At 34.2% G+C, this 24,378-nt stretch overlaps 1 protein-coding gene across 2 annotated transcripts in view; it reads right to left on the bottom strand.

Moving 5' to 3' along the window:
- Window positions 1-24,093, bottom strand: part of LOC129754764 (uncharacterized) — a 46,806-nt gene extending 22,713 nt beyond the window's left edge. Inside the window, exons 1-2 of one of the 2 annotated variants that reach the window (XM_055750987.1) lie at window positions 23,888-24,093; window positions 22,270-23,721 (exon numbers count right to left, since the gene is read on the bottom strand). In XM_055750987.1, the coding sequence (XP_055606962.1) occupies window positions 22,270-22,993 (724 nt within the window). In that variant the 5' untranslated portion in view covers window positions 22,994-23,721; window positions 23,888-24,093. Of the gene's footprint in view, window positions 1-22,269 lie in introns of both variants that reach the window. The other variant, XM_055750986.1, reaches the window with a different exon arrangement.
- Window positions 24,094-24,378: the final 285 nt, after the last annotated feature.

Below are 24,378 nucleotides of genomic sequence, written 5' to 3'. Positions count from 1 at the left end.
ACTCACCGTTTAGTGCAAAATAGATCGATCATGAACGGCAAATAAAAAAAAATGCCTTGACGAGGAATCGAACTCGAGTTATCTGACTATCTCTCCGACACATTACCAATAGGCCAAATCGTCAGAAGAAACAAATCAAGCTGTAGCTCTCTAATACAGTTGACTTTACCAAGTTGAATTTGCTGCTAGATTGTACGGCAAAAAACGCTCATCGTGTCCTGATCAATGGTGCTTATATTGCTCCAGGGGGTTCTCATTATGCCCCTTTAGTGGCTGTTTTTCAGTTTTAGGCAGAACAAAAATTAAAATGCCTTTTTAAACGTTTTCATCTTCTTTTTCAAGTTTTAACCAGTTAGAAAATAGACTTTTTTAGTGTCTGAACACGAAACAATTATGTAACTCACTTATTATAGTTGTTTTTTTCTATGGTTAAATAAGCGTCCTTCTTAAGGAGGCCATTATGCTTTTTTCCCCTAAATGGTGTATTCTTTGATATTTTGTTTTATAAAGTTACTTAAGTTATTAAAATTATCCAAAAATGTTCATAATAAACGAACCTGTTTCTGAAATAATTTGGAATATTTAAAGGTTAAGAACAAAAGTGAAAAGTATTGAAAAAACATTCATAATGTCGAAAACTTACGTTCATCAGTAATTATCCTGTTTAAAAATTTTGATTCTAGCTATGAGTCACACGACCAAAATGATTCGCAGCCTCTAGAAAATCAAAAACATTGACTGGAAGGAACCTTAAAGCTTCAATGAAATCGTTCTTCAAGATAATTCTGAGCAGCCTCAAATCCCAGACATGGAGAATAAACCGGTTTCGCATCTCTCAATACGAGAAAAAAAATCAACCGACAAAGTCAACCAGAGGACACCAGCAGAGGTTTTTGGGTGCGGAAGAGCCACTAAATTGCAGCCTCATAAACATCGATCGAATCAACAAGGCTCTCAGAAAAGCTTGGAACATAAAAGCCTGCAAAACCGTGTATGGGCATTGAATTTAAGTCAAATGGGTGTTTTTAAACGTATTTTTTTTTGTAATATCAGAAGTTTTTTTTTTAAATATGAACAGAATTATTTTTTTTATTTTGAAAGGTTCGAATATATTGAATTGTAATTTTAAAATAAGGGTACTCAAACATTTCCTCTGTAGAAAATAAAATGATCATTGACGTCAAATGTGATTCCAACTTCAAACATTCGAGCTCAACATTAAATAGACAACCCTCAAATTCGTCACAAGGTTATAAAACGAATGCATTCATCGTTTTACAGCCTCCCAGGCGGAGACTAGATAGTCAACCCACTCATTCGAAGATAATTCACCAACAATTCACACGTTCCACGATTCCAAAAAAAAAAAAATACAAAAATTCACCAAAAAATGAAACGAGAGTTTGGGATTTGGGGTTGAAAGAAACCATTTCGTCGTCAGCGAATGGGGCAGATTTCTCTTCGTTTCTTGCTTGCTTGCTCGAATCACACCGAAGTCAATTAAAGAGAAAAGTTCAACAGCCTCTGACTTACTGGCTTCATGCCAGATCGGTTCAAGTTAAATGCCAAAATAAGTAAGTAGAGAAAAAAAAAATTAAACCCAACATGAGAAACAAAATCTGCTTGAAAGCAGGTACATGTTCGAAGCGAGGGCTTTTCCAGATGTTTCATACCCAAATTGTGCCCGTGCGTGATTGAGGGGTTGACTCAAAATCTACCCTTGTCTGATCTGATTTTGCTTTTCAGAGATTTGTTGATGTAAGTTGTGAGAATCAGTTTTACTAAATACTTTTTTTCTACGATTTGTTTTAAATTATAAAAGATAAATGAAACATTAGTTTACTTGTTTTGGATGATGCCATTGGCGTTGAGGACCAAGAAAATTAAAAAAGGGTGCTTAATAACATGAGTACCGTCAAACGTGGTAACTTTGACCAACAATAAATTTTTCCACATTATCATGAATAACTCATACTATAGTCTCAATTTTTGAAAACTGTTTCAAATAGTCAAAATTTGGTTTAAATTTGAAATTTTTTTTCTGTTATTGAAAATGTTATTCCAATATCTTAATATATATACTTTTCCAAGGCTCGAGAAAAACAGCTCTCCTGATGATACTAAAAAGCATTTAGAAGCAAACGGATTGATGAAAGTGAAAGAAATACTTTTTTCTTTGTATATATATATATATATTTATAGTGCTATTTTTATAGTCATTTCATGATATTTTTTTTATATATTTTAATAACTAGTTGACCCGGTGTGCTTTGCTACACCTTCCAAAAATAAATGAATTTTGTAAAAATTTATTCAGATTCAGATTTTTGTGAGCATTTTTTAAATCAAACTTCATTATTAGAACCAACAACTTTGAAATGAGAGCTGCAGCTGGAGTTCCGAATTGCAATTCAAAGATGGTATATATATTATTTACTGAAACTTGATCTCTAAATTTGTTTTTCAAGATCTGAAATTGGTACTTTGTTTTAGCTTCATAATTACTTAAAAAATGTCAAAATTTAAGGGTTTTCCACATTTTTCCATAGTGAGAAGTAACAAACTTCCATAAAAACGTTTGTCACACCTATTTTTGAATTATGCCAAATATCCGTAGGCAAAAAACCCTCTTTTAAAATATGGTCTCTTCTTTGAAAAGCTTTTTATCTTACACTTACATGAGAGCTCCCCCACTTTTCCAATTTTTTTCCCACTGCTTTAAGCAGGTAGGCTGATTTACCGGGCTCGAGTTTACATAAATTTATAATTGAAAGAAAAAGATTTGCATATTGAAATTTTTTGTCTATTGTACTTTATGGAGATAAAATTTTGAAAACCGGTCAATAGCGTGAATCGGGACAGTTTTTTGAGTATATTCTTATTATCCTGAATTATGAGCACTTCCAGCTCCTGATTAGCTTTAGATCTACCTCAGTAGAAAATATCTTATTCATATTACTGTTATCAATATTATTGAAATGGGTTAACAAATCGTACGTAAATTCTTTACTTTCTGTATTTTTCAATTGTCCACAAAGTGCAATACCATTATTTCATTAGCATCAGAACTAAATTTATATTTTTTAGATAACAAATGCTACCTTCATTAACACGAACTAAATATGGAAGTATTTTTGAAAATCTTTCAATTGGTTTTGATTCGATTGATAAAATACCAATCCGTGTCACATCTAGGCGTCATTTATTTCCACGTGCTGTGTACAGTTAAGCAATAAAAACACATCTATGTTGCATATCGCCCCCAGGTGCATAAGAAATATAGGTACTTGGTTGAGTAACAGGCGCCTGATTGTTAATTTTTACCAGCGGTCAATGAACTTGCGACGACGTCTGCTTGACCATAGAGACGAAAAACAAACCCCTCAAAGGAAAGAAAACTCTTAAAATGGATGCCATGACTTTTCAATTTCAGATTTTGGCAAAAAATTCAATCTGGATCACATCTAGGCGTTATTCATAACCATGTGCTGTACAAATGAGCTAGGAATCAAGTAGAAAAAAATCACATCAAGGCTTTATATCGCCACCACGTGCATTGAAAATATGCTTGGTTGAGAAATACGCGCCAAAATATTCCCACTGATCAGTATGCTATGCCATCGTTACTATCCTTTTGCGACGTTGGCTCGCGACGCCTCGACCATAGAGACGAAAAACAAACCGCCCAAAGGAAAAAAAATTCTCGAGAAAATGGATGTCATGACTTTAATTTGTTTCGAAAAACTACAAATTTTGTATGGAAGCCCCCCCTCCCTTAAGTCGGATGGAGTTTTGACTATTACAGAAACCATCCCCGGCCTCAAAAACCCTCAGATGCCAATTTTGACGATGATCGGTTCAGTAGTTTCCGAGTCTATAGGGAACAGACAGACAGACAAACATTCATTTTTATATATATACTAGCTGACCCGGTGTGCTTTGCTACACCTTTCAAAATCGAATGATATTTTCAGAATTTATTCGAATTTTTAGTGTTTTTTTTTTGGCATTATTTTAAATCAAAATATAACATAATTCATAAGCAACCGCTATATCTTGATTTGTGTTAAAGATCTGATAATTTGAATCTGTTTCTTTAAGCTCCGCCCTAAAAAAGGAGGGTTCCAAATAAATCGTACGCAAACAATCCAACTGATAAAATCTGGTTGGTTTTGCTTAATATGTTCTGGATTTATGCTAAAAAACTGATAACAGAGCACATGGAGAATGGAGATCGTGATTTTTAATAATCATACCCATTTTTTTGTTCTCAAAAATCTTCTTGTATCAAATATTGTCCCAATGGTTGATAATTTTTTAAGCTTTACAACAAAATTTATATGGAGCCCCCTCCTTTCTTCTCCTCCCTACACTGGGAAGCGTAAGGGTCTATAACAATTGTAGAAACATATCTCGTAACCAAGTATCTTTCTATGCCATATTTGTTTCCATATGTTGGCTTCTTTAGCATAAATTGATAATTAATGCTAAAAAAAATGTATTGGGATCACCTCCGACCTCCTATGTACCTACTCACTGAAAGGAGGATGGTGTGTCAGGCACAATTTTCCCATATGTTTGGATAACGTGCCGCTATTAAGCCTACCCCCATTCTGATATGCAAAAACTTGAAAGGAATTACCAACCCTCTTTCATTCGCCCCATTGAATGGAGGGGTGAGAACTTAATATTCATAAAAGTATTTTTTGTACTCAAAAAATTTTTAATACTAAATTATATTTCATTTGCTCTATTAATTCTCAAGTTATGCAAAAAAATGTATGGTAGCCTTCTTTCCCCTTTATATTTTTTCTCTGAAAAAAGGGTGAGGCTTCAATTTATAATAGAAACATTTCTCGTATCCAAATATTCTGGTTCAAATTTGCTCGATCGGCTCTCCAGTTATACTGAAAATTATAATGGAAATCTCTTCTCCCCCTTTTCATCCACCTTTTTGAAGGATTGAGGAATACCAAATATTCAAAGAAGCACTTCTCGTACCCAAATATCGTGCCATGCCAAATTTGGTTTCATTTGCTGTTGTAGTTCTTGAGTTATGCAATAAAAATTGTATGGAACTTTCCTCCCTCCTTTCTCCCCGCTGGAAGAAGGAAGGAGTCTCAAACAATCATTAGAACATATCACGTTCCCAAATATCCACCCATGCCAAATTTGGTTCCATTTGCTTGATTAGTATTTGAGTTATGTAAAAATTATAAAGAGGGCCCCTCCCCTTTTATATCTCCCTACTATAAAGAGGGAGGGGTCTCAAATAATCATAGAAATATTTTTCGTATCCAAGTACCTTCCCATGCCAAATTTGGTTCCATTTGCTTTATAAGTTTTTGAGTTATGTAAAAAACATGAAAGAGGCCCCTCCCCCTTTCAACTGCAAAAAGGGAGGGGTCTCAAATAATCATTGAAATATTTTTCGTATCAAAATACCTTCCCATGCCAAATTTGGTTCCAATATCTTGAATAGTTTTCGAGTTATATGAAAAATTGTAAGGTAGCCCCCCTCCCTCCTTCCTATCCTCCCACTGAGAGGAAGGAGGGGTACCTTATATTTATAAAAATATTCCCCGTTCCCAAATACCACCCCATGCCAAGTTTGATACCATTAGCTTGATTGGTTCTCGAGTTATGCAAAAAATAGTCTTTTGTTTGGGAGGCCCCTCCCTCCCTTCCTGTTAGGGGGAGGGGTCCCAAACCATAATAGGAACCTTCCCCGGCCTCCAATACTCCCACTTGCCAAGTTTCACGTAAATCAGTTCAGTAGTTTCTGCGTCTATAGGGAACAGACAGACAGACAGACAGACAGACAGACAGACAGACAGACAGACAGACAGACAGACAGACAGAAATTCATTTTTATATATATAGATAGATATAGATAAGGACATTTTCCAAAAGTAAGCCCGTATTGGGAAAATGGATAGGAACCCAATCAAATGATTAACTTGGAAGAATAAATGCAAATGCAAATATTAGGAGGGCCTTGGAGAATGTGTGAAGGATAAAATTTCATTTGTTTTTTGAAGCTGAAACTATTTAGCAATTGTTATAATTTTTGCCCCTGAATGTATGCAGCAGCGTTGTTCTTTTTACGATTATATGTAAATGTTTTGAAAAGAAAAAGACAAAAACAAGGTTTATTTGATAAACTAGCATTTGTAAATACAATGAAGGTGTTTTGTATTCTTTATGATCAAGAAAACTCGATAAAACCGTCAAAAAAGGGACTGATCAATGCAATAAAATTCTGGACAAAGGTGAAATCGATTGATAGATCAAATTTATAGTAGTCTTTAAAATTTCTGCAACCATGTTTTACGTTCATAGGAGTCCAGTACTGGTTTTAAAAATACGAAACATGCCACAACAGAAAAAAATAATCAAAAATATAGAAAAAAAAGTTATCAATCTTACCCCGGATAACGATACCACTTATGTTGTTCTACCAAATGAAGATTATTTCTTAAATTTACTGTGTAGCGGGAAAAAAATGCTTCTACGAATTATTTCAATAAGAAACTGCATTTTCAGACGTTTTGTAGTATTCCAAAGGTTTTTAAGAGGTCTTAAGAGATTTTTCTGTAGCAAATAGGAATCTGACATTTAAGCTATACTTCTTTATCAAACCGTTTTTTTCTCATTACATGAAGTAAAATGATGAAACTTTTATTCTAGGCTTAATTTTAATCCAAAAAACAGGCTTCTCATTCAAAAATATCAATTTTTTTTCAATCAGTCGAAAATTTCCGATGAAACTTGATAGCCATCTAGTCTAGCAGTATAATTGGTATGATTTGCAATTGACAAGTGGTTGAAATGAGCAGAAACTTTGACCGTTGAATATTCTTATGTTGGAGAGTTTTTGGAAAAAACTGCTTCTTTCAGCGTGAACTCCAACAGAACTGTGTTGGAAAACTACCTCGAAAAGATTAAGATGGGCCAAAATATACCCGAAAAATCAATACTGAGACATAATTTGTTTTTAACTGCAAGATAGTGCTACCGTCTACGACTTGAACGTAGAAAAATTGTGGTTCACTAAAAAAATCAAAGTTTTTGAATTCCAACCTGTTTTTCCTGACTCAAAATTAACCCAGAACGTTTAATTTATTATCTTAAGTTGGTTGAATCGTCTCAAATAAATAAAAAAATATCCCTTATGAATGCTAGAAAACGTTAGAAATTGCAGTAACCTGTTCAAATAGTTCGTAGAAGCATTATTATTAACTTTAACATAGTAAATTTCAAGAAATAACCTTGATTTTTGTAGAAAATCATAAGTGATACTTTTTTTATTTCGCACTTTTTTCATACTTCAAATTTCAAGAAATAACCTTGATTTTTGTAGAAAATCATAAGTGATACTTTTTTATTTCGCACTTTTTTCATACTTTTGGTCAACGCCAATTGCTTCATCCAAAAATGTAAACTAATGCTTGATTATTCGTTGAACGATTTTGTACAAATTGTAGAAGAAAATTTTTTAGATTATCAATGATTCATATTTTAACAAGAAAATCACTTTGTGGTACTATTCTTGTTTCGGTTACTGTTTCTAATTCTTTTAGAATTCCAATCTGATTGGATGGGTAAAAAAGGCAACAATATTCACATTTGCTCGAGGAACGAATGAAAAAACTGATTTTGACGGAGTTGGTTGTATTGAATTTTAATTTGTTATCAGTTTTTTTTCTAGTAACGTTTTATGTCTGATTATCTATCAAAAATGGCTTAAAAATCATTAAAAAAGAAGTACACTTGTATGGCAAAATTTTCGAATATCACAATGATTTTGAAAATAAAAGTTTTAACTCAACAATAATTTTTCGGTGGACATCCGTTTCCATATTGTTTTTTTTTCAATTTTTATTAATCTTTAGTATTGCAAGATGTTTGATAGCATTGAAATACCTTTCCCAATTTCTAAAAAGCGGCTTAAACAGAAATTTCCGAATTTATTTTTGATTGTTTTTTTGTTTTTTTTTTTTGGTTTTTTTGTGTTCGTTTGTTCGTTTGTTCGTTTGATCGTTTGTGTGTTTGACTTTAATTTGGCAAGGGTATTTATAAGGACCAGGAAAGATGAAAAATGTTTTCACACGCACAGTGGTTCAAAATCGAAAATAAAAACTCGCAAAAATTAATAAAAAGCTTTTTTTATTGCAGTCTGTATGCGGAAAGTTTGAAAAAATAAGAAGTTGAATTTTATTATCAATGTAATGTATTTTTTTTACTATTCAAAAAAAGGTTTTCAGCCTCATACTGGAAAATTAAATATTTTCCAACTCTATATGAATTTTTTATATTACAATAAAATATGGACTCCGAAATTCCTCTTGGTTAGTTGCATAAATATTGAAACTGATATTTTAAGGTGAGTTTACCTATATATCAAGGCATAAAAATTCTAATTTGCTATGTATAAAAACTTTGAAATTTTCTCTTTCGAACCAAATAGCGTTCCAATCAAAGCTATCGTATTCAAAATAAAGAAAAATATGTAGGCATCTAATTTACCACGGTTATCGGCAGCGTAAGCTATATTTTTTCTTCAATCCAGAAGTTATATAGAGTAAATCGAAATATTTTTATCATTATGAGGATGTTTGTCATCTCAGAACTATTGAGTAGTTAATAATATATCACTATTGTATAGATATTTATAAAATTTTCAAGATAAAGATGCCTATTTAAATCGTTTGGATTAAAGAATAAAAAATCAAAATATTTATTTTCGTGTTTAAGCTGTCGTTCAGATTTGTTCCATGGAAGGTGTATTAACAGTCCTAGAAAAACCAAACTACATCGAAACATTCCTTAAATATTGAAGATTCGAATCCTGAATAAAAATTTGGTTGTCACTGACTTGAAAACTAGACTTTTTTCCAGATTTTTGGTTATTCGAACCACTGTGACACGGGTTTTTTTAGGTATGATCAAATCATTATGGTTAGCAGGATTTGTCACGAATTGGACAATCCTTATACTATCGTTTCGATTTATGTTGGACTTATCCGAACCACTATCGAATTTGCAAGTATTGTGTGGCAGCCATACTACAATGTTCATAAGAATAGAATCGAAAAAGTTCAAAAACGATTTCTAATGTACGCCTTGAGAAACCTTGGCTGGCAAGAAGATATGCCAGAATATCGAGCCTTGTGCATGCTGGTTGGCTTCGAATCACTAGAAAATCGCAGAAAATCAATCGACATGTTGTTTTTAAAGGATTTGACCTGTGGAAAATATTTTTCACCGTATTTGATGTCACAGATTTCTCCTAACGAAGGACGTAGCAGTCTACGCAGCTTACGACCGTTCCAGCTCCCTAACCGAATTCAAAACTACGCTTGCAATGAACCAATATACAGAATGATTGCGCTCTACAATGCACATGCTAACGTTATAAAACTGAATATGTCCAGAGAACAATTCAAAAATAGACTCAAGTTAGTTTTTTTTTATAAACATAAGATAAAAGGCTGAAGCCTAGGATCTATCAATAAATAAATAAAATTCCTATTGAGGAATTATATGTTTGATAAGTTTGAAGTTTTGGAGAAAGAATCATGCATACAAACTGAACACTATTTTTACCAAAAAATGTGTATATACAAAAAACTGATTTGGAAAAAAATAGTTTATATTTTGTAGAGATGGGTTTTTTTCTTTTTAATAAGAATATTCTTACTGCAAAATAGTTTTTAATTCATTGCAAGGAATATAGAGACATTATTTTGTCAGAAAAATATCATCATATTAGATAACATTTTTCAATGAAATTTTCTTCAGTGAACAGACACATTATGTTACAGAGTAAGAGACTTTCTATAAATAGGTTAGATAGGCCTGACATGAAGGCCGAGTACAGAGAACTTTTGGATATTTTCAAGAAAGAGTAAAAGTTTCAAGTGAAGGCTATTTTAAGATACAAAGTGAGGGTCTTATTTTTTCGAAAGAATTTTTATTGAAGAAACACTAGAGTAATTGTGTGCAAACTTTTCGTTGTTAAAAACATGGTTGAAATTATTTCTTCTTTCATAAATTGTTGTATGAGCCTAAATAAACAACAGACATAAATTTAGGTTGTCAGAATTTTTTCCGCACGTAGCCGGGTAGGACAAACTGGACAATTTTATCCAAAATCCAGGCATTTGATTTCAAAATTGACTCTCAAAAATCCGGACAATATCCGGGCAAATTTTGTCAAAGCCCAGAAATGACTCAATAAAAATCAAGAAAAAAAATCGAAAAATTTTTTTTGTAGATTTAATTCCGGCAAAATCCTGGCATTTTTTTTTTATAAAACCCCGGCAACCAGACCGGGCAACTTGAAACATGCATATCACGTCATAAAAGAGTTTGATCCGCTTTTTTGTTGAAAAATGAGTTTTAAGAATTGATATTCTACTTAAAGGATTTTTTTTATAATTTTTTTATGCACCCTTGAAGTATTGAAAATAATATTTACTCCTATCAGCTCATATGGTGGGGCATGTCAACTTATGCTCATCAACCCGTAACGAATATGCAATGAAAGTTGATAAAACAAACTAACAGGAACTAGGATAAAATTCATTTTGAAACCTTTACACTGACGCATTTGAAAATAAGCTACAATAAGCTTTGCTCCATTCTTTTTGTCAACATTTTTGAAGATTTTTCTTTCATCGAGAATCTGTTTAGAAGTAAAATATTGCTGCCATGAACGATAACTGTTGTTTTTTTTAAGATTAAAATATTTTCCTGACGCACATGAAAGTTGAACTGGTGTATTTTTATTCAAAAATTAAATTGACATTAAAAAGTAGTTTCAACTTAGTTTCAACTTAGACTTTATTGCATTACAGAAAGAAAAGAAAAAGAAACCTTAATGAATTTTCATTCCTCTAAAAGGTTTTTACTATAGGAGTAATTTCAGTTTTACATGGCTAACATTGCTCACATTAACCACTCTTAAACTAACCGTTTTTGAAATCTTGTTTCACGCGAATTTTGAATAAAGTTAAACTTTCGATGTTTCGTATTTCTCGACTGAGGCGATTATACATTGTTGGACCTGTCGTGGTAAACCTTCTTTCTCCGATTCTTGTTGTTGCATTTTCTATCAGTAACCTGTCTACATATCGAGTATTGTGGTTATGTGTTACATGTTCAATATTTAAGTTGTGGTGGATATCTTTGTTTCTTATTATTCTATGCATTATCACTAATGTTTTAAGATCTCGCAGGCAGTTTATCGGTAATATGTTATGATTTGGCATTTTGTACAGTTCTAGGCTAGGGTATAAAAAAAGTAGCTTATAAATTGCTTTAATGCATCGGTTTTGCTGGACTTTTAATGTTGACAGGTTAGACATGTTGGTATGTCCCCAGGCACTGATGGCGTAAGTGTATCGACTGTGCACAAAACTGTAATAAAGCTTTTGCAAAACATGTTTAGGCATAAAGCAGAAAAAAAATTTCGTGGGGCAAAAATCATGGTTTTTAGGTTTTTTGTGATGTTAAAACGAAAATATGGAGAAATTAAAAAAAAATGTATAGAACGCCTGAAAAGATGATATCCTTTCGATTTATTAAATTTTTGAAAATCAGCTTTTCAATTAAATTTTATTGAACAGATAAAGTCTTTTAGTTTTAATCTTGAAATGTATTATTTAACCTGGGAACGTTTTTAGATCACCACCAACTATGTTCAGGTAATTTCAAAATCAGAAAATTTAAATGCTGTGGGATCCGACCGCGGCTTACCGGACAAATCGAGACCTCACTGTAGGTGCAGGCTTCTGTGAATGACTCGAATCCAACATCGATGGCTGTGCTGGGCTAGCTGGGGCGCTTGATGGTGATAGGCTAGTTGGCGGCTCGTCTTATTTTTTTTTTCTGTTGGGGAGAGAGTCCACTGCGACCATTAAGTTGATCTATTGTGGTATTACCCCGCGTTACTATTTTTACTTTGCTATGCTACTTGACACCCCTGCACTATTGGTTGAAGTTGCAGTTGTTTACCGGTAGCACTACGAGCACACACATAACTAGGTAGGATCTCCAAGTGCAATCTAAGTTCCGTTGAAAAGATCCATCCACATGCTTGTGCTGCATCATTGAGGCGTACAATTCCAAGGTATACTCGGCTAGCATTTCACTAATGCTAAAACCGCCAACCTTCATCATACTATGTGTGCCAGGTTATGTCACGACCGAGATTCGATCTCATGAACGTTGGCTTAGAAGACAAGGATGCTATCCTCTAGGCCACGATCTGCTGGGTGGCTGGCGGCTCGTCTTCGTTCCTGTGGCTTCTATCCGGATCGTCTTGGAGTGGTCATCGGTACAACACAAAGATCACAACCGGGTTTCAAACAACATTACAAACTACATGTATTTTACATCTAACATTGAACATTTAAACTAACAAAAAAAACGTAAGGCGAAGTTCTGCCTGTTTACTCGGTGGCTGACGATGGGATAATATTTTTTCGTCTCTGCTGCTGACTGTTCTTCGTGTCGGTAAACAATTGCCGACGCGCTGTTCGGTCCGTCGCGATGCCGATAGTTGTGTGTATGGCCCACTGTTTCAAATTCGGTAGGCCTTGATTGTTGATGCTGGCAGTTGCAACAGTTGACTCGCAATCTCTCGGAGACTCAGACAAATGCTTTTATTGATTTTTTTAGGAATGATTTAAATAGGGTCATTTGTCATTTAGGACAAAAACGAAAAAATCGCTGTGATTCTGTGGAATTAAAAAAAATCCATACATACTGTTGCCCCTTTCAAAATCAATCGTATCCTTGATTCTACTTAAAAACACTTTAAGTTGTAGTGTGTCATGTGTACAAGTTGGTAACAAATCTTTTCTACTGTTTTAATTACTTCAGTTTTTTTTCAGCTCCAAAAAATACACCTTCTAAATCTAAATCTAACCGTAATAATCGCAATAAATTTCAATAGGTATAAAATTCAGCTAAAGCGAATAAATCAGCTTAAAAGTATTCGATAAATAGTTATGTATTCATCAAGTTTCAATTTTTTCAGTGGGTATTGTCAATGATAGAATTTTTAGTTACACAAATTTTCTCAGCACTAGTCGTACATTTAGTCCCCGAAGCTTCTTCAACCTTTAAAGCTAGAAGCACAAAACTAGAAGCTCAGTTTCTATTAAAAGTAGATCGCTTTTGAATAGTGTTTATATTTAATTAAAAAAAGTTTATATGAATCAATAGAATTTTTAAAAGGATGTTTATATTTTCGACGGTTTCAGGAGGCTGTTTACAGTTGAAAAAATGCATAAGCCAGTACTGGCTCTTCCCCCCTCCGGATAAGCCCAGAAAGCGAATCAAAACAGCAGATATAAATAAAAAAAAAGCAGAAGATAAGCCGGACTGAGTCAGCACAAAAAAAGTATCGTGTTTCGAACTTAAAAAAATTAAACAAAATCAATTCTTAATCGAAGTTACTCCGTCTTGCCATTGAAGTTAATTTTAGATCTCATTTGAATTTCACATTCCAACATTCCTAACAACACACGAGAACGCGATGGCTGCGAAACGATCAAGGCCAGAATGACAAACGGAATTCGCACCTCCTCCTGGGGCTTATCGCTGCAGGTGGCAATACTTCCGAGAAGTTTATGATTTATTTTAAAGCCAAATGGGATTGGCAATTTAAATCTGCAACCTTCTCCGAATGCACAACTTGTTTCTGTTTTTCATGCTGCTGAGGTCTTTTGCCAACTACAAATTCCAATCATGTATAGGATGTCGTTGGCGATTTATGCCAAAATGCAACTTCGAAGCTGATGGCTACCTGAATGAAGGTCTCCCTCTCTGCCTTTCCTTCTCCTTGCTCCTGCGGCCAAAAGTTTATGACGTTTTCAAGACCGGAGGTAGCTGACACCAAAATGCTGTTGTTCATACTAGACGTTGTACATAGGCTCACAAACATGCTTGACTCTTCAATGGAAGACGTGCAAAGTGGCTGTGCCGAAACTTTGATTTGATGGCTTTCGACTGCTGCTGATTGTGGCTCTTCGAATACACCTTCGGCTTTATGGCAAAATTGCTGCAGCTTTGAACTCCGAGGTCAATCAAGTATTATTACGTACATAAGTATGAACGTACAAATGGATGTATGAACCTGCCCGTTCTTTGATTAGCCTGGTGATGATGTAAGCGACTGAGATGTGTGAATGTAATCAACATTATCAGACATTTCGTTCGAACTGAACTTCGGTTGCAATTGATCAAATTAGAGGTTTTTTTTTGGGTTAATAAAAAGCCTATTGTACTAGTTTTTATCTTCAATCAAATATTTATCTTTTGCTTGAAATTTAAAGACCAGAAAGTTGTGGAAATGTTACTCATTTATTTCAAATAATTAAAAAATTATTGCATTATGCATTAAAATACTTTATCTAGAATTGATTTATTGAACTCAATTTTCAACATCAACTTTATTTTTTTTTTAAACGAACACATGCCTATAGGATCTCAGTGAAACTTCATGTTCCTTAAAAAGATCTAATTTACTTAAATCTAAGACGTACATCTTTCAGGGATATGATGGATAGAATATCTTACAAATACTAAAACCATCAACCTATAGGAAGAATACTATGTATGCTGTGGTCAAGATTCGATCTCATGACTTCTAGCCTAGAGACTTGAACGTTATTCTCTAGGCCACAGTAGGCCGCTGAATTCAAAATTTCATATCGTTTCATCTTAGTTTAGAAATCCAATATATTTTCGAAATGATATAATGAAAACAGATAAAGATTAGATTAGATTAGAATTTTAATGATATATAGGTCAACACAGAAAAGGGGATAAGGTTTTTAGATTACGGGTTTTGCAAGCAGTTTTTTGTTCCACACTCGTATTTCAGATCATTTTCAGAGTCAAAAATATCTGTTTGAAATTACTAAAAAAAAATAAAAATATAGTTTTCTGAATTCGGAAGAGAAATTTACGAGGGTTTGCTTTCATTTTGGATGACAAATCAACTGAACATGCAAGGCCATGCAAAGTGGGGGGAATGTTGGTTAATGGATTAAACCTCCTCCCCGCCCCATGGAGATGTGTCCAAATACAATTATTAGTTCATGAAACGATATCACCACAGCAGTGGGAAACTACTGGATCCAGAATGGTTTAAAAAAAAAGGTGTTTACAAATTTGTCAAAAAATGAAGAAAAATTCTTTTCACTCGAGGGTAAGGTTGCAGAATTGCTCGGTTTTATCCGGGTTTGCAGGATTTTTGGAATAAAAAAATGAAAAGTTCAGTAAATCATTCAAAGTAGTTTTTTTATAGCACTTATTTGTTATATTTTCTTGATTATTGTTTTTTGTTTGTACTTTCAATGTTTACAACCAAATTTGGAGTTACTTATTTTTTACCAGCTTTCAATCGCCTTTGAAATTTCAATTTTAATTTTAAAAAAATGTGAGCGTAACGTTATAAACTCACCCAATGTTGTTAACACATTTTATCATGACAACAGGAATCCTTTGAAGATAAAATATTATTTCAATTCTGAACAATGTAGATTACTGAACACACTTAGAAAAGAAAAGTCATCCTTTTTTATAACCAGAATAAACTTATTGCCACAAGGAAACAAAATTCACAATTTTCCAGGGGCAAGGAATTTAAAAGTTTGTTTTGGCGAAATTTTAAAGATGATTCTATAATCATGGTCAAGCAGAATGCTCTTTTCTAAATTCAACATTTTAAATTCTCAATCATATTTTGATGAACGACTAAAATGATTCAAGAGTAACAATCTCGACTCAGAATTAAGGCCAAAATCTCAAAATTTCAACCCAAGTTAACAATTCAACTACTGTTTTTCAAAAAACAAAATCTCACTTGTTGATATATATTTCAGAACTGTACTTGAAATTCATGCTTTAAATTCTATTGTGAATAATTTTTGATTCCGTGGATAGAATTTAATGAACTTTTTAAGCAAAGTTAGCCAAAGATGTATTCCTTACGTTTGCAAAATTTGGTGACAATCTGTCGGTCCCAATTATTTTCCCGACCCAAAGGAGTTTTTTCCGGATGTTCTAGTTCCAAATTTTTTTATATTAATTAAAATTTATTTTCTGTAATCGGATTTTTGATCCTTTAACCTGTTTATAATTTTTGATTATCGCGATTCGGATCATCATTGGGACAAAATCCTAATACGAATCTTGATTTTGCACTTTAAACTTAAATTAGATTCATTTTTTATGTTCTTAACAAGTGATTTCAGAATATGAAAAGGAAATATTAAAATTAAAAACCATTTTTGAGATTTGGACAAACAATTTTAAGCCTTACTTCTTATGCAGAATTGAAACATAAAAAAAACCCAGAATGGTTCCACAGTCCAAACTGAAAAGAATATAAGAAACAGTTTCACGAGTTGAAAAACAAATAAATAACTGAAGAAAAAGGATTCATATTTAAAACTAAAAATGCAAAAAAGTGATTTAAGCTTGAGGATTTTGATACAAAATTGCTATTTGAATTATGAATTTTTGGGAATGTTTATCTGGAAATAAGATTCAGAAATTGATTTTAATCTAGGAATTCAAAATTGTAAAATGCGGAATTCGGAATTAAAATTAAAACTTCAGATTCAGATAAAGATCGGAGTTTTAACTTTAAATCAATACTTAAATATTAATATGGGAATTTCATTAATTAAATTTAATTAAAAGATTGAATTTTGATTGTTTTTTCATTGTTCATTATATATTCAATCAACATTGGTTCTAAACACCAAAAATTGTTTTAAAATATGATCAAAATTGAATTTGAATGTTGCACTGTATGAAAATGTATTTTTATAGGATTTCAGTAAAGAAATCAAATGTCAATAATAATTTTGTTGATAAAAGAACTTGTACTTGATCTTTAGGTGGAAATTCTACTGAAAATTTATTTGTTTTTTTTTTGTTGTTTAATATTATTTATGTTTAAAATACATCAGAAACAATATTTTATACTTAAAACTCAAATTTTAATCGATTCCACAAGACATGAAAATAAATCTGATTGGAAACGGAAAGTAAAAAATCAAGATATTTTGTATTTGGTCCGCAATGTATTAATTTTATTTTTGAAGTTTTCACACATTTTCACCTTTGTTTGTCTTTCAAATAAATTCTTCAGGAACCCTTATTTATGTTGAAAAGCTTCATACAAAACTTTTAAGGCCTATTTTATAGATTTTAAATGAACAACTTATGATGTTAAAGCACATAAGAAGGAGTTCAATTAGGCGTTGACACACGCGAACGTCAATATTTTTTCGCTCCGTTCTCTGTCAATATTTTTTCATTTCGTTCCAATTGAAAAAGTAAAGAGCTTCCCCCCGGGGCAGTTCATTCTACGGCCCTGGCTTCAAGCATAAATCAAATCGTTTTGTGCTCTCAACAAAGTTGTTTAATCAGTTGAAATCTTTAATATTCAATAGGAATATCAATAAATCAGAAATCAATGTAATCTTTCCTATTTAAACTCCTAAAAAAATGCATTTTTTTTCAAAACGTATAAATTCAAAACCGTAATTTTTTAGGCGAGATGTGATTGGAAGAAGAATGGTTAACAGATTTAAAATCTATATTTTTTTTCAACACATATATACGATCTCAGTGAAACTTCATCGTTCTATGGATAGATCTAATTTCTTAACCTAAGCATATACCTTTCGAGGATATGATGGCTAGCATCTTGTAAACGCTAAAACCACCAGCCCACAGAAAAAGTACTATGAATGCCGTGGCTGGGATTCGATCACATGACTTTTTGCTTGAAAGACTAGAACGCTTTGCATAGACCATGCTAGGCGGCAATTTTGTTTTCCTAAATACTAGAGATGATGTAAAAAAATTAACGAATGATTTGAGTTCAAGACCCCAAAATATTCTAAAATGAGCTATTAATACACAGGTTTGTACCTCAAATTCTGTTCTCTTGTGTTATCAACCATGGGTTGGATTATATTTCTCAAGAAAAAAAAATTAAAAAATTTCATCCAATCTAGAATTTACTTTTGAATTCGAGATAAATTATTTTTTTCAAATGCAAGACACAAACAACACCACCAACATTTTACAATCAATCTTTTATTTGAAAAATAGACGAAATAAATTAGAATAAGAGGATCCTAAAATATTTTTTTAATTCTGATGTTAATTAACGATTCTGTTTTTTCTTTTTAGTTGTTGATTGAAGGTATATTTATTTTTTTTACTAACTGTATATTTAGACAAAGTTAGGGTATTTTATTTCAATAGAATAAAAATTATTTAATTTTATTTTTAATTTTTTTTTTTTTACCATCGAATTTTCTGTATTTAGTTTTGATTCTAGTTTGTACGTAATTTCGACTTCAATTAATATTTTGAATTCATTTTCTAATGTTCCTGAAGAATTAAGATTAGTACTGCCTAAAATTAATCTTCTAGCAAGTATCTATCTAAAAACGAGGAATACTATTTTGAATAATTTATAGTGAGTTGCGAAAAACTTACAGTGGTAAGAATCTTTGAATCTGTATTTTATGAATTTGTGTTTATTTTTAGCTGGAAAAAAATTAAAGTTCATTAAAAAGGATATAGCTGAAACATTTTAATCGGGATTCAGATTTCGAGTTCTACTGAAAATAAACTAAATCTAGAATCACAGTTCAGGCTTTTTTCAAATCAGATTTTTTTTCCTTGTAGGGGAGAGCCCACTGCGACCAGTAGTTGATCCATTGTGGCATTGACCCCGCGTTAATATATGCTATCAGGCTCACCTGCACTATGGGTTGAAGTGACAGTTGATTGCTGACTAAGCATTTTATCCCAATCGGGTATGATATCAAAGATGTATGATATAACCTTCTTAGGGCTGATATGCAACCATATTTCTTGTGCACTTATTAACTTTGCCCCAAGTACACGCTCTCTCCTATTTAGGAGAGCGCAGCAGTTCCATAGAAGATGCTTTGCAGTTTATTTTTCGAACCCGTTATAACTATGTTCTTTTTTATCGGACGTGATCATTTTTAACAGCAATGTTTTGATTAGGAAAAGAACTATACCTCCAATTTTTTTAGAATTTAAAATTTAGGCTTTTCCAAATATTAACGATACACGGAAAAAAGCTTAAAAAAATGTGCACAATTTCCTTCAAAATGTTGTCCTGCTATAATATGTATTATGAAAATCTAGATGTTACAATGAACAGAAATAAACTTTAAAAACAATTCTTCCGGATTAATTAGGCATAGTATATAACTAGTCATAAACGTATTTGTAAATGAAACGGTCTACAATTGATTGACGACAATAAATAAAAATACACCAAATCACATTCACTTGAAATAAGCCCTTTTTTATGAATTCCATTCTTAAAATTGGTTTTTATTTAGTTTTATTTATTTATTACTAAATTTTTAATTCAAAACTTCGTAATTAAATAAGAGAATTTTTTTTAAATATTTCTCTTGGATTTTAAAACTTCAATCGATTGATTTAAAATCGATTGAAGTTTTTTTTTCCAATTTCCTGATGATGGATTGGAACAACCCAACAATCTTATTTGACAATTAAAACGGTATATTTTCTAACGTAAGAATCTATATGAAAAATTTTAAATGTTCATAGATTCACGCTCAAAATTATTTTTCACAAAAACTTGAAATTGGATGTTAAATATATGACTTTTGAATTGAACCCAATCATCGGTAAGGTCGGTTGTCCATACAGAGGAAAAATGTGAAGAAGGACATTAAGCAGCTAATAATAATTTTTCAAAAGTTTCTAACGGAAGTTAGTTAGATTTAAAAATGGATTGAGTCTTTATTTAGTAATGTAATGTTTACATGTGCAATTTTTTGTAATGTTTTATAAATTGGTTTTTGAGATAGCGTCTAATGAAGAAGTTCATCGACTTTAATTTTGGGCGCCAGGCCAAAATGCAAATTATGAACAACCCATTTTTCAAATCGAAGCTTTTTTATTAGTTTATTTGTTTCTTGAAGCTTGATTCTCAAAGCTTTTTTATTATTTATAGTTATCACAATTTAAGCAGATTGTTCTCCTTCGACACAAAATCAACATATTTGACTTTTAATCACTTCACCTCTGATTTCGAGTGATTGGGCCATTGCAGATCCAACCAAAACATCGTTTCAACTTTAAAGGATCGTATTTGGAGGCATTCTTCTGTGTATATTAAGTCCTTTATTGTGTTACTAGTTTTGTAACACTCACTGATTTACAGCTTTCACAAATCGTCAGTCAGCTCAAGCATCAAATTTTTCACTTTATCTCTTTGTTCATCTCCGGAACATCCAAGCCAGACTTGTCAACGAACAGTTTCTGGCTGGAAACCTGCTAGGTTCCTGCAGAAGAGTTTGTTTTGCTGTCCATCGAGTAAATTTTTAAAATATCTCTCCGCTAGCGGTTCCAATATTTTGCGCACGATTTGACCCCCGCGTTTTGTTAATTTTTTAAAGGTGTGCAGCTTTTTTTTCTTGCAGAAATGAAGTTAGGCGTGTTTATTAGTCAGCAAGATGAACAAGAAGAAGCTTTTTCTTGTTACTTTCCCAATCGAAGTTTTTGAATTGCGCTTTAGAAAACTTCTAATAGTCCCTACCTTCATGGAATCCATCATCTTGACTTCATGAATAGTAAAAATTGGAATGAATTTACACACTTTTAGATCCTCTTGAACCCCTTAAACAATTTTCCATATAAAATTTAGCAAACAGTTGATTTCCAGCTGTTTTTGAGTCTTCCATTGGGACTTTCCTGGATTTTTCGTGATCCTGCCCAAAAAATTATTCAACGACCTTCTGTATTGCACGATATTTGAAAGACCACTTCACAAAACGTCCTAATTTGCACATGGTAACATTACACTGATAGGTAGCTTCACTGAAAATTTTGTCAATTTTCGTTAATGCATGTAGAAATTATTGACAAAACTAAGTGACATTTTTTTTCGAATACACTTTCACTATCCACTTTAGAACTAGGAATTCATCTTTAGTCCTTAGAAGTGTGTTACGGAGATGGAAAAATGAATTGCTAGAAGAACTGTTTTCAACTTTTTTGGGAAGATAAAAACCTATAGAATTAAATTTTAGTCGGATAGCCAAAATTTAAAAAAGGAAAATATTTTGAACTTGATTTACAATTTCTGCAGCTCAACAAATAATTGCTGAAAAAAAGTTAAATTTCAAATTTGCAATATTTGGACTCGCAAGCATTAAGAAAAAAATTCAGCAATGATTTTATTAGGTTAATAATGAACGATAATATTAAAAAAAAACTTATCGCAATCATTTCATTAAAAAAAATAAAGTTCCAAATTTTGAGATCTAAAAACTGCCTGCTAATGAAAATAAATATAGTGAGAAAAAAACTGTTATGCCATTCTAGATTTGAGTGCTTAATTTTAATTTACTTTGACAATTGATGTTTGTAATAGAGTGATTTTTAAACGTTCGAGTTTTTATATAAAAGACCGTCTAAATTAACCCAAAGGCAAAGAAAACGAACTAATGAGTTTTATCCACATTTATGTCATAACCCCATCAGAGGTAATCATTCTCTATTCCTACAATTAATCGATCTAAAATTGATTTTTCAATAAACGACCTTCCGTAAAAGCAACATGAACAACCATCGAAAAGGGTGCTGCTACCAAACTCTTCTTCATGAAAACATTTGCATAAGCCCTCGCAACGCTTAAATATACCAAAGGGTAGCTGTAGTCGAAAATTCCGATCGCGCAATCGTCAAACCGAAATGAAATCGCCTGAACGTGACTGAATGTCAATTTCACGCTGCAGTTGCTTCGCGCGATCACTTAAGTAACACGCCCGTGTCGTCGTTGTTGCAGATTAGATTTGAAAGGTTGGTTTACGAGAATGTTACACAAATTTGTCCCACAGAAGAAGATGATCATGTCATTTGCTTCTAGGTAAAAAAAAATTGAAACATTATACACACGTGTGCTCAGAGTAAGTAGGTTGATTGATTTGCTGATGATCGAGAAGGAAAAAATACGGTACGTGATAATCGGTGAATTCCGTTCCAAAAAGCTTGACTAACAAGTGTTTGGCTGGAAGGAATCACGATCGTCGTCTTTGATTGTTTTCCATCGATCAGGTGCTTGATTGCCTAGCAGCCGGAAACAATCATCCGGCCATTACGGTTAGCAGCGAGTAGTCCCGCAGGGACTAATTGAAGGAATCTACTTACGATTTTTCACCGTATACGCCTCGCCAACGCCATTCATTGTTGACTGCCGACCGTTGCCGTTGACGCCGACGCTGTTGAGGGTTGTGGTGCTTCCGGCACGTGATCGCCAGCCGCCTCCGCCACCTCCTTCAGCTGTTCCGTTGGATTTGCCGCCGATCGTTCCGTAGACACTATTAGAACTTCCGCTTCCTCCGGAACCTTCTAGTTGGCGTGCGTACGAGTTGTCTGCGTACGCATGGAAGCAGCAACGCACCAGGGCATTTGCGGCTGCTTCCCGTTTGCAGATGAAGGTGTGACATTCGAGAACTTTGATCCCAGTTGTGCGTCTGAGAATGGCGGCGAAAATAGGGGGGTGTTGAGCTCTGGGGGTCCGAGCAAATGGGGAGTCAAGGGGTAGGAATTTGGGTTCCGGGTTGTTGTTGCCGCGTTCCGGGATCAGCACTTGCCGGACTGCGGCGCAATAATGGAGAGACTCGATTGGGAAGAATCGAGTGACCTGTTTCCGGTTTTCGTCAACGTTTTCTAGGAGTATTCCGTTGGACCAGACGCTGAGCCAGGAGTCGATTCCCTTGGCTCCGGTGGCCCCTTCGGAGGGATAGAGGCTTCTGAGTGGTTCCTGAATGCCCTGTAGGCCATCTTTACTTTGGCGAGGGACGGCGCTGCCCAAGTAGAGAACCCGACAGCGACAAATTGGCGTCGAATCTCCCATGTTTCGTTCTTTCATAAGCACGACCGGTTCTTGTTCTCTTCTTCTTCTCGAGTAAGTAGCGTTCCTTGACACGCAACCTGTTTGTTCGGAACAATGCGTACTCAACCCGATCCGACAGTATTCCTTGGGGTTTCGGAGGTATCAACGCACCGATAGCACGAAACACTTCACCTCTGGAATGTCCGCTCGCTGCTGCTGGGAAATCACACCATCATACCGGCCACTTGGAAACCAACACACTCAGCTCAGAAGATCGAGGAGGAACGAAAAACACACACTTCTTCGTGCTCTTTGGCACTCTTAGCTTGGAACACCGAAACACACTCACTCACTTGAGCCGCCTTACAGCCGCAGGCTCTTCGACGGACGGGCTTTACCACATTCCGATCACGTATCGCTCGAACTCTTTCGCACCTCTTTCGGGGCCAATCCACCTGAGAAACTTGCACCGATCCTCGGCCCAACTTCCAGTGGCCAAAGAAGGACGGGCTACCACAAAATTGTTAAGGGCAACCTAATATGGCTGAACCGTTCTCCCCGATTTCGTCGGTCTTCGTATCTTGTTTTCTCTCACAATCCCCAGAAAACCAAAAACTTCTGTACTCCACGAGAACAATTCACACGACTATCTGTGGTTTGTAGCTGCGCAATCTTCACGGTTCACGATCACTAATTTCCCAAAAGAAATCTTCCTTCAACTCGATCCTCAAGTAGACTCCAGAAGAAGAAAAAAATAGCACACACTCTCCGAAAACCGGACCTGGTCAGACCAACATTCTTCAGGTGACAGCGCGCAAGACACGTCAACAGTTTCACCCTTTGCGTCACCTTTGCTAGCTTCCTTCCTTCCCACACTCTCCCACTCACAACAGGCGATCGATCGGGTTCAAATTCCACACACGAGATCACCTTCCAAAACACCGATCGTACGGGATTAAATCAGTTTTCCACTGTCAGACTTTCCGCGAAAACAGCGATCACATATTCCTTCTTTTTCTTAAAGAAGAAAAACACGCGATCGCGAAAAACTACAGAAAAATATACAAGAAAGCCACTAAGAAACTAGTAAAAAACCCCGCACAGACAACCTCGACACAGACGCGACCGATCACGGCGCAGGTTCACTCAGGAATGGCCGATGCCGACGTGTGGTTTTTTTTTCTCCCTTGAACCACGACCACCACCTTTACGACAGACGGACCGAGGTTTAAGACGCACACAGCGACTGACTGACTTGTAGTGGAAGAAAAACGCACAGGTGAGAAAAGGTGAGAATGCAAGAGAGAGATCGGCTGAATACACCTGAGAGAAAACTGTAAGAATGCAACGTGAGGTGAACGATGCAGAACCGGCATTAGCCTCAAACAGCAAGACCACAAATCAACTGTGGTAGCTATCTC

Source organism: Uranotaenia lowii, chromosome 3 (assembly GCF_029784155.1).
Source record: "Uranotaenia lowii strain MFRU-FL chromosome 3, ASM2978415v1, whole genome shotgun sequence".
Lineage (NCBI taxonomy): Eukaryota > Metazoa > Arthropoda > Insecta > Diptera > Culicidae > Uranotaenia > Uranotaenia lowii.
The sequence above is the reverse complement of the archived record's forward strand: the minus strand, read 5'-3'. Positions and strand labels throughout refer to the sequence as shown.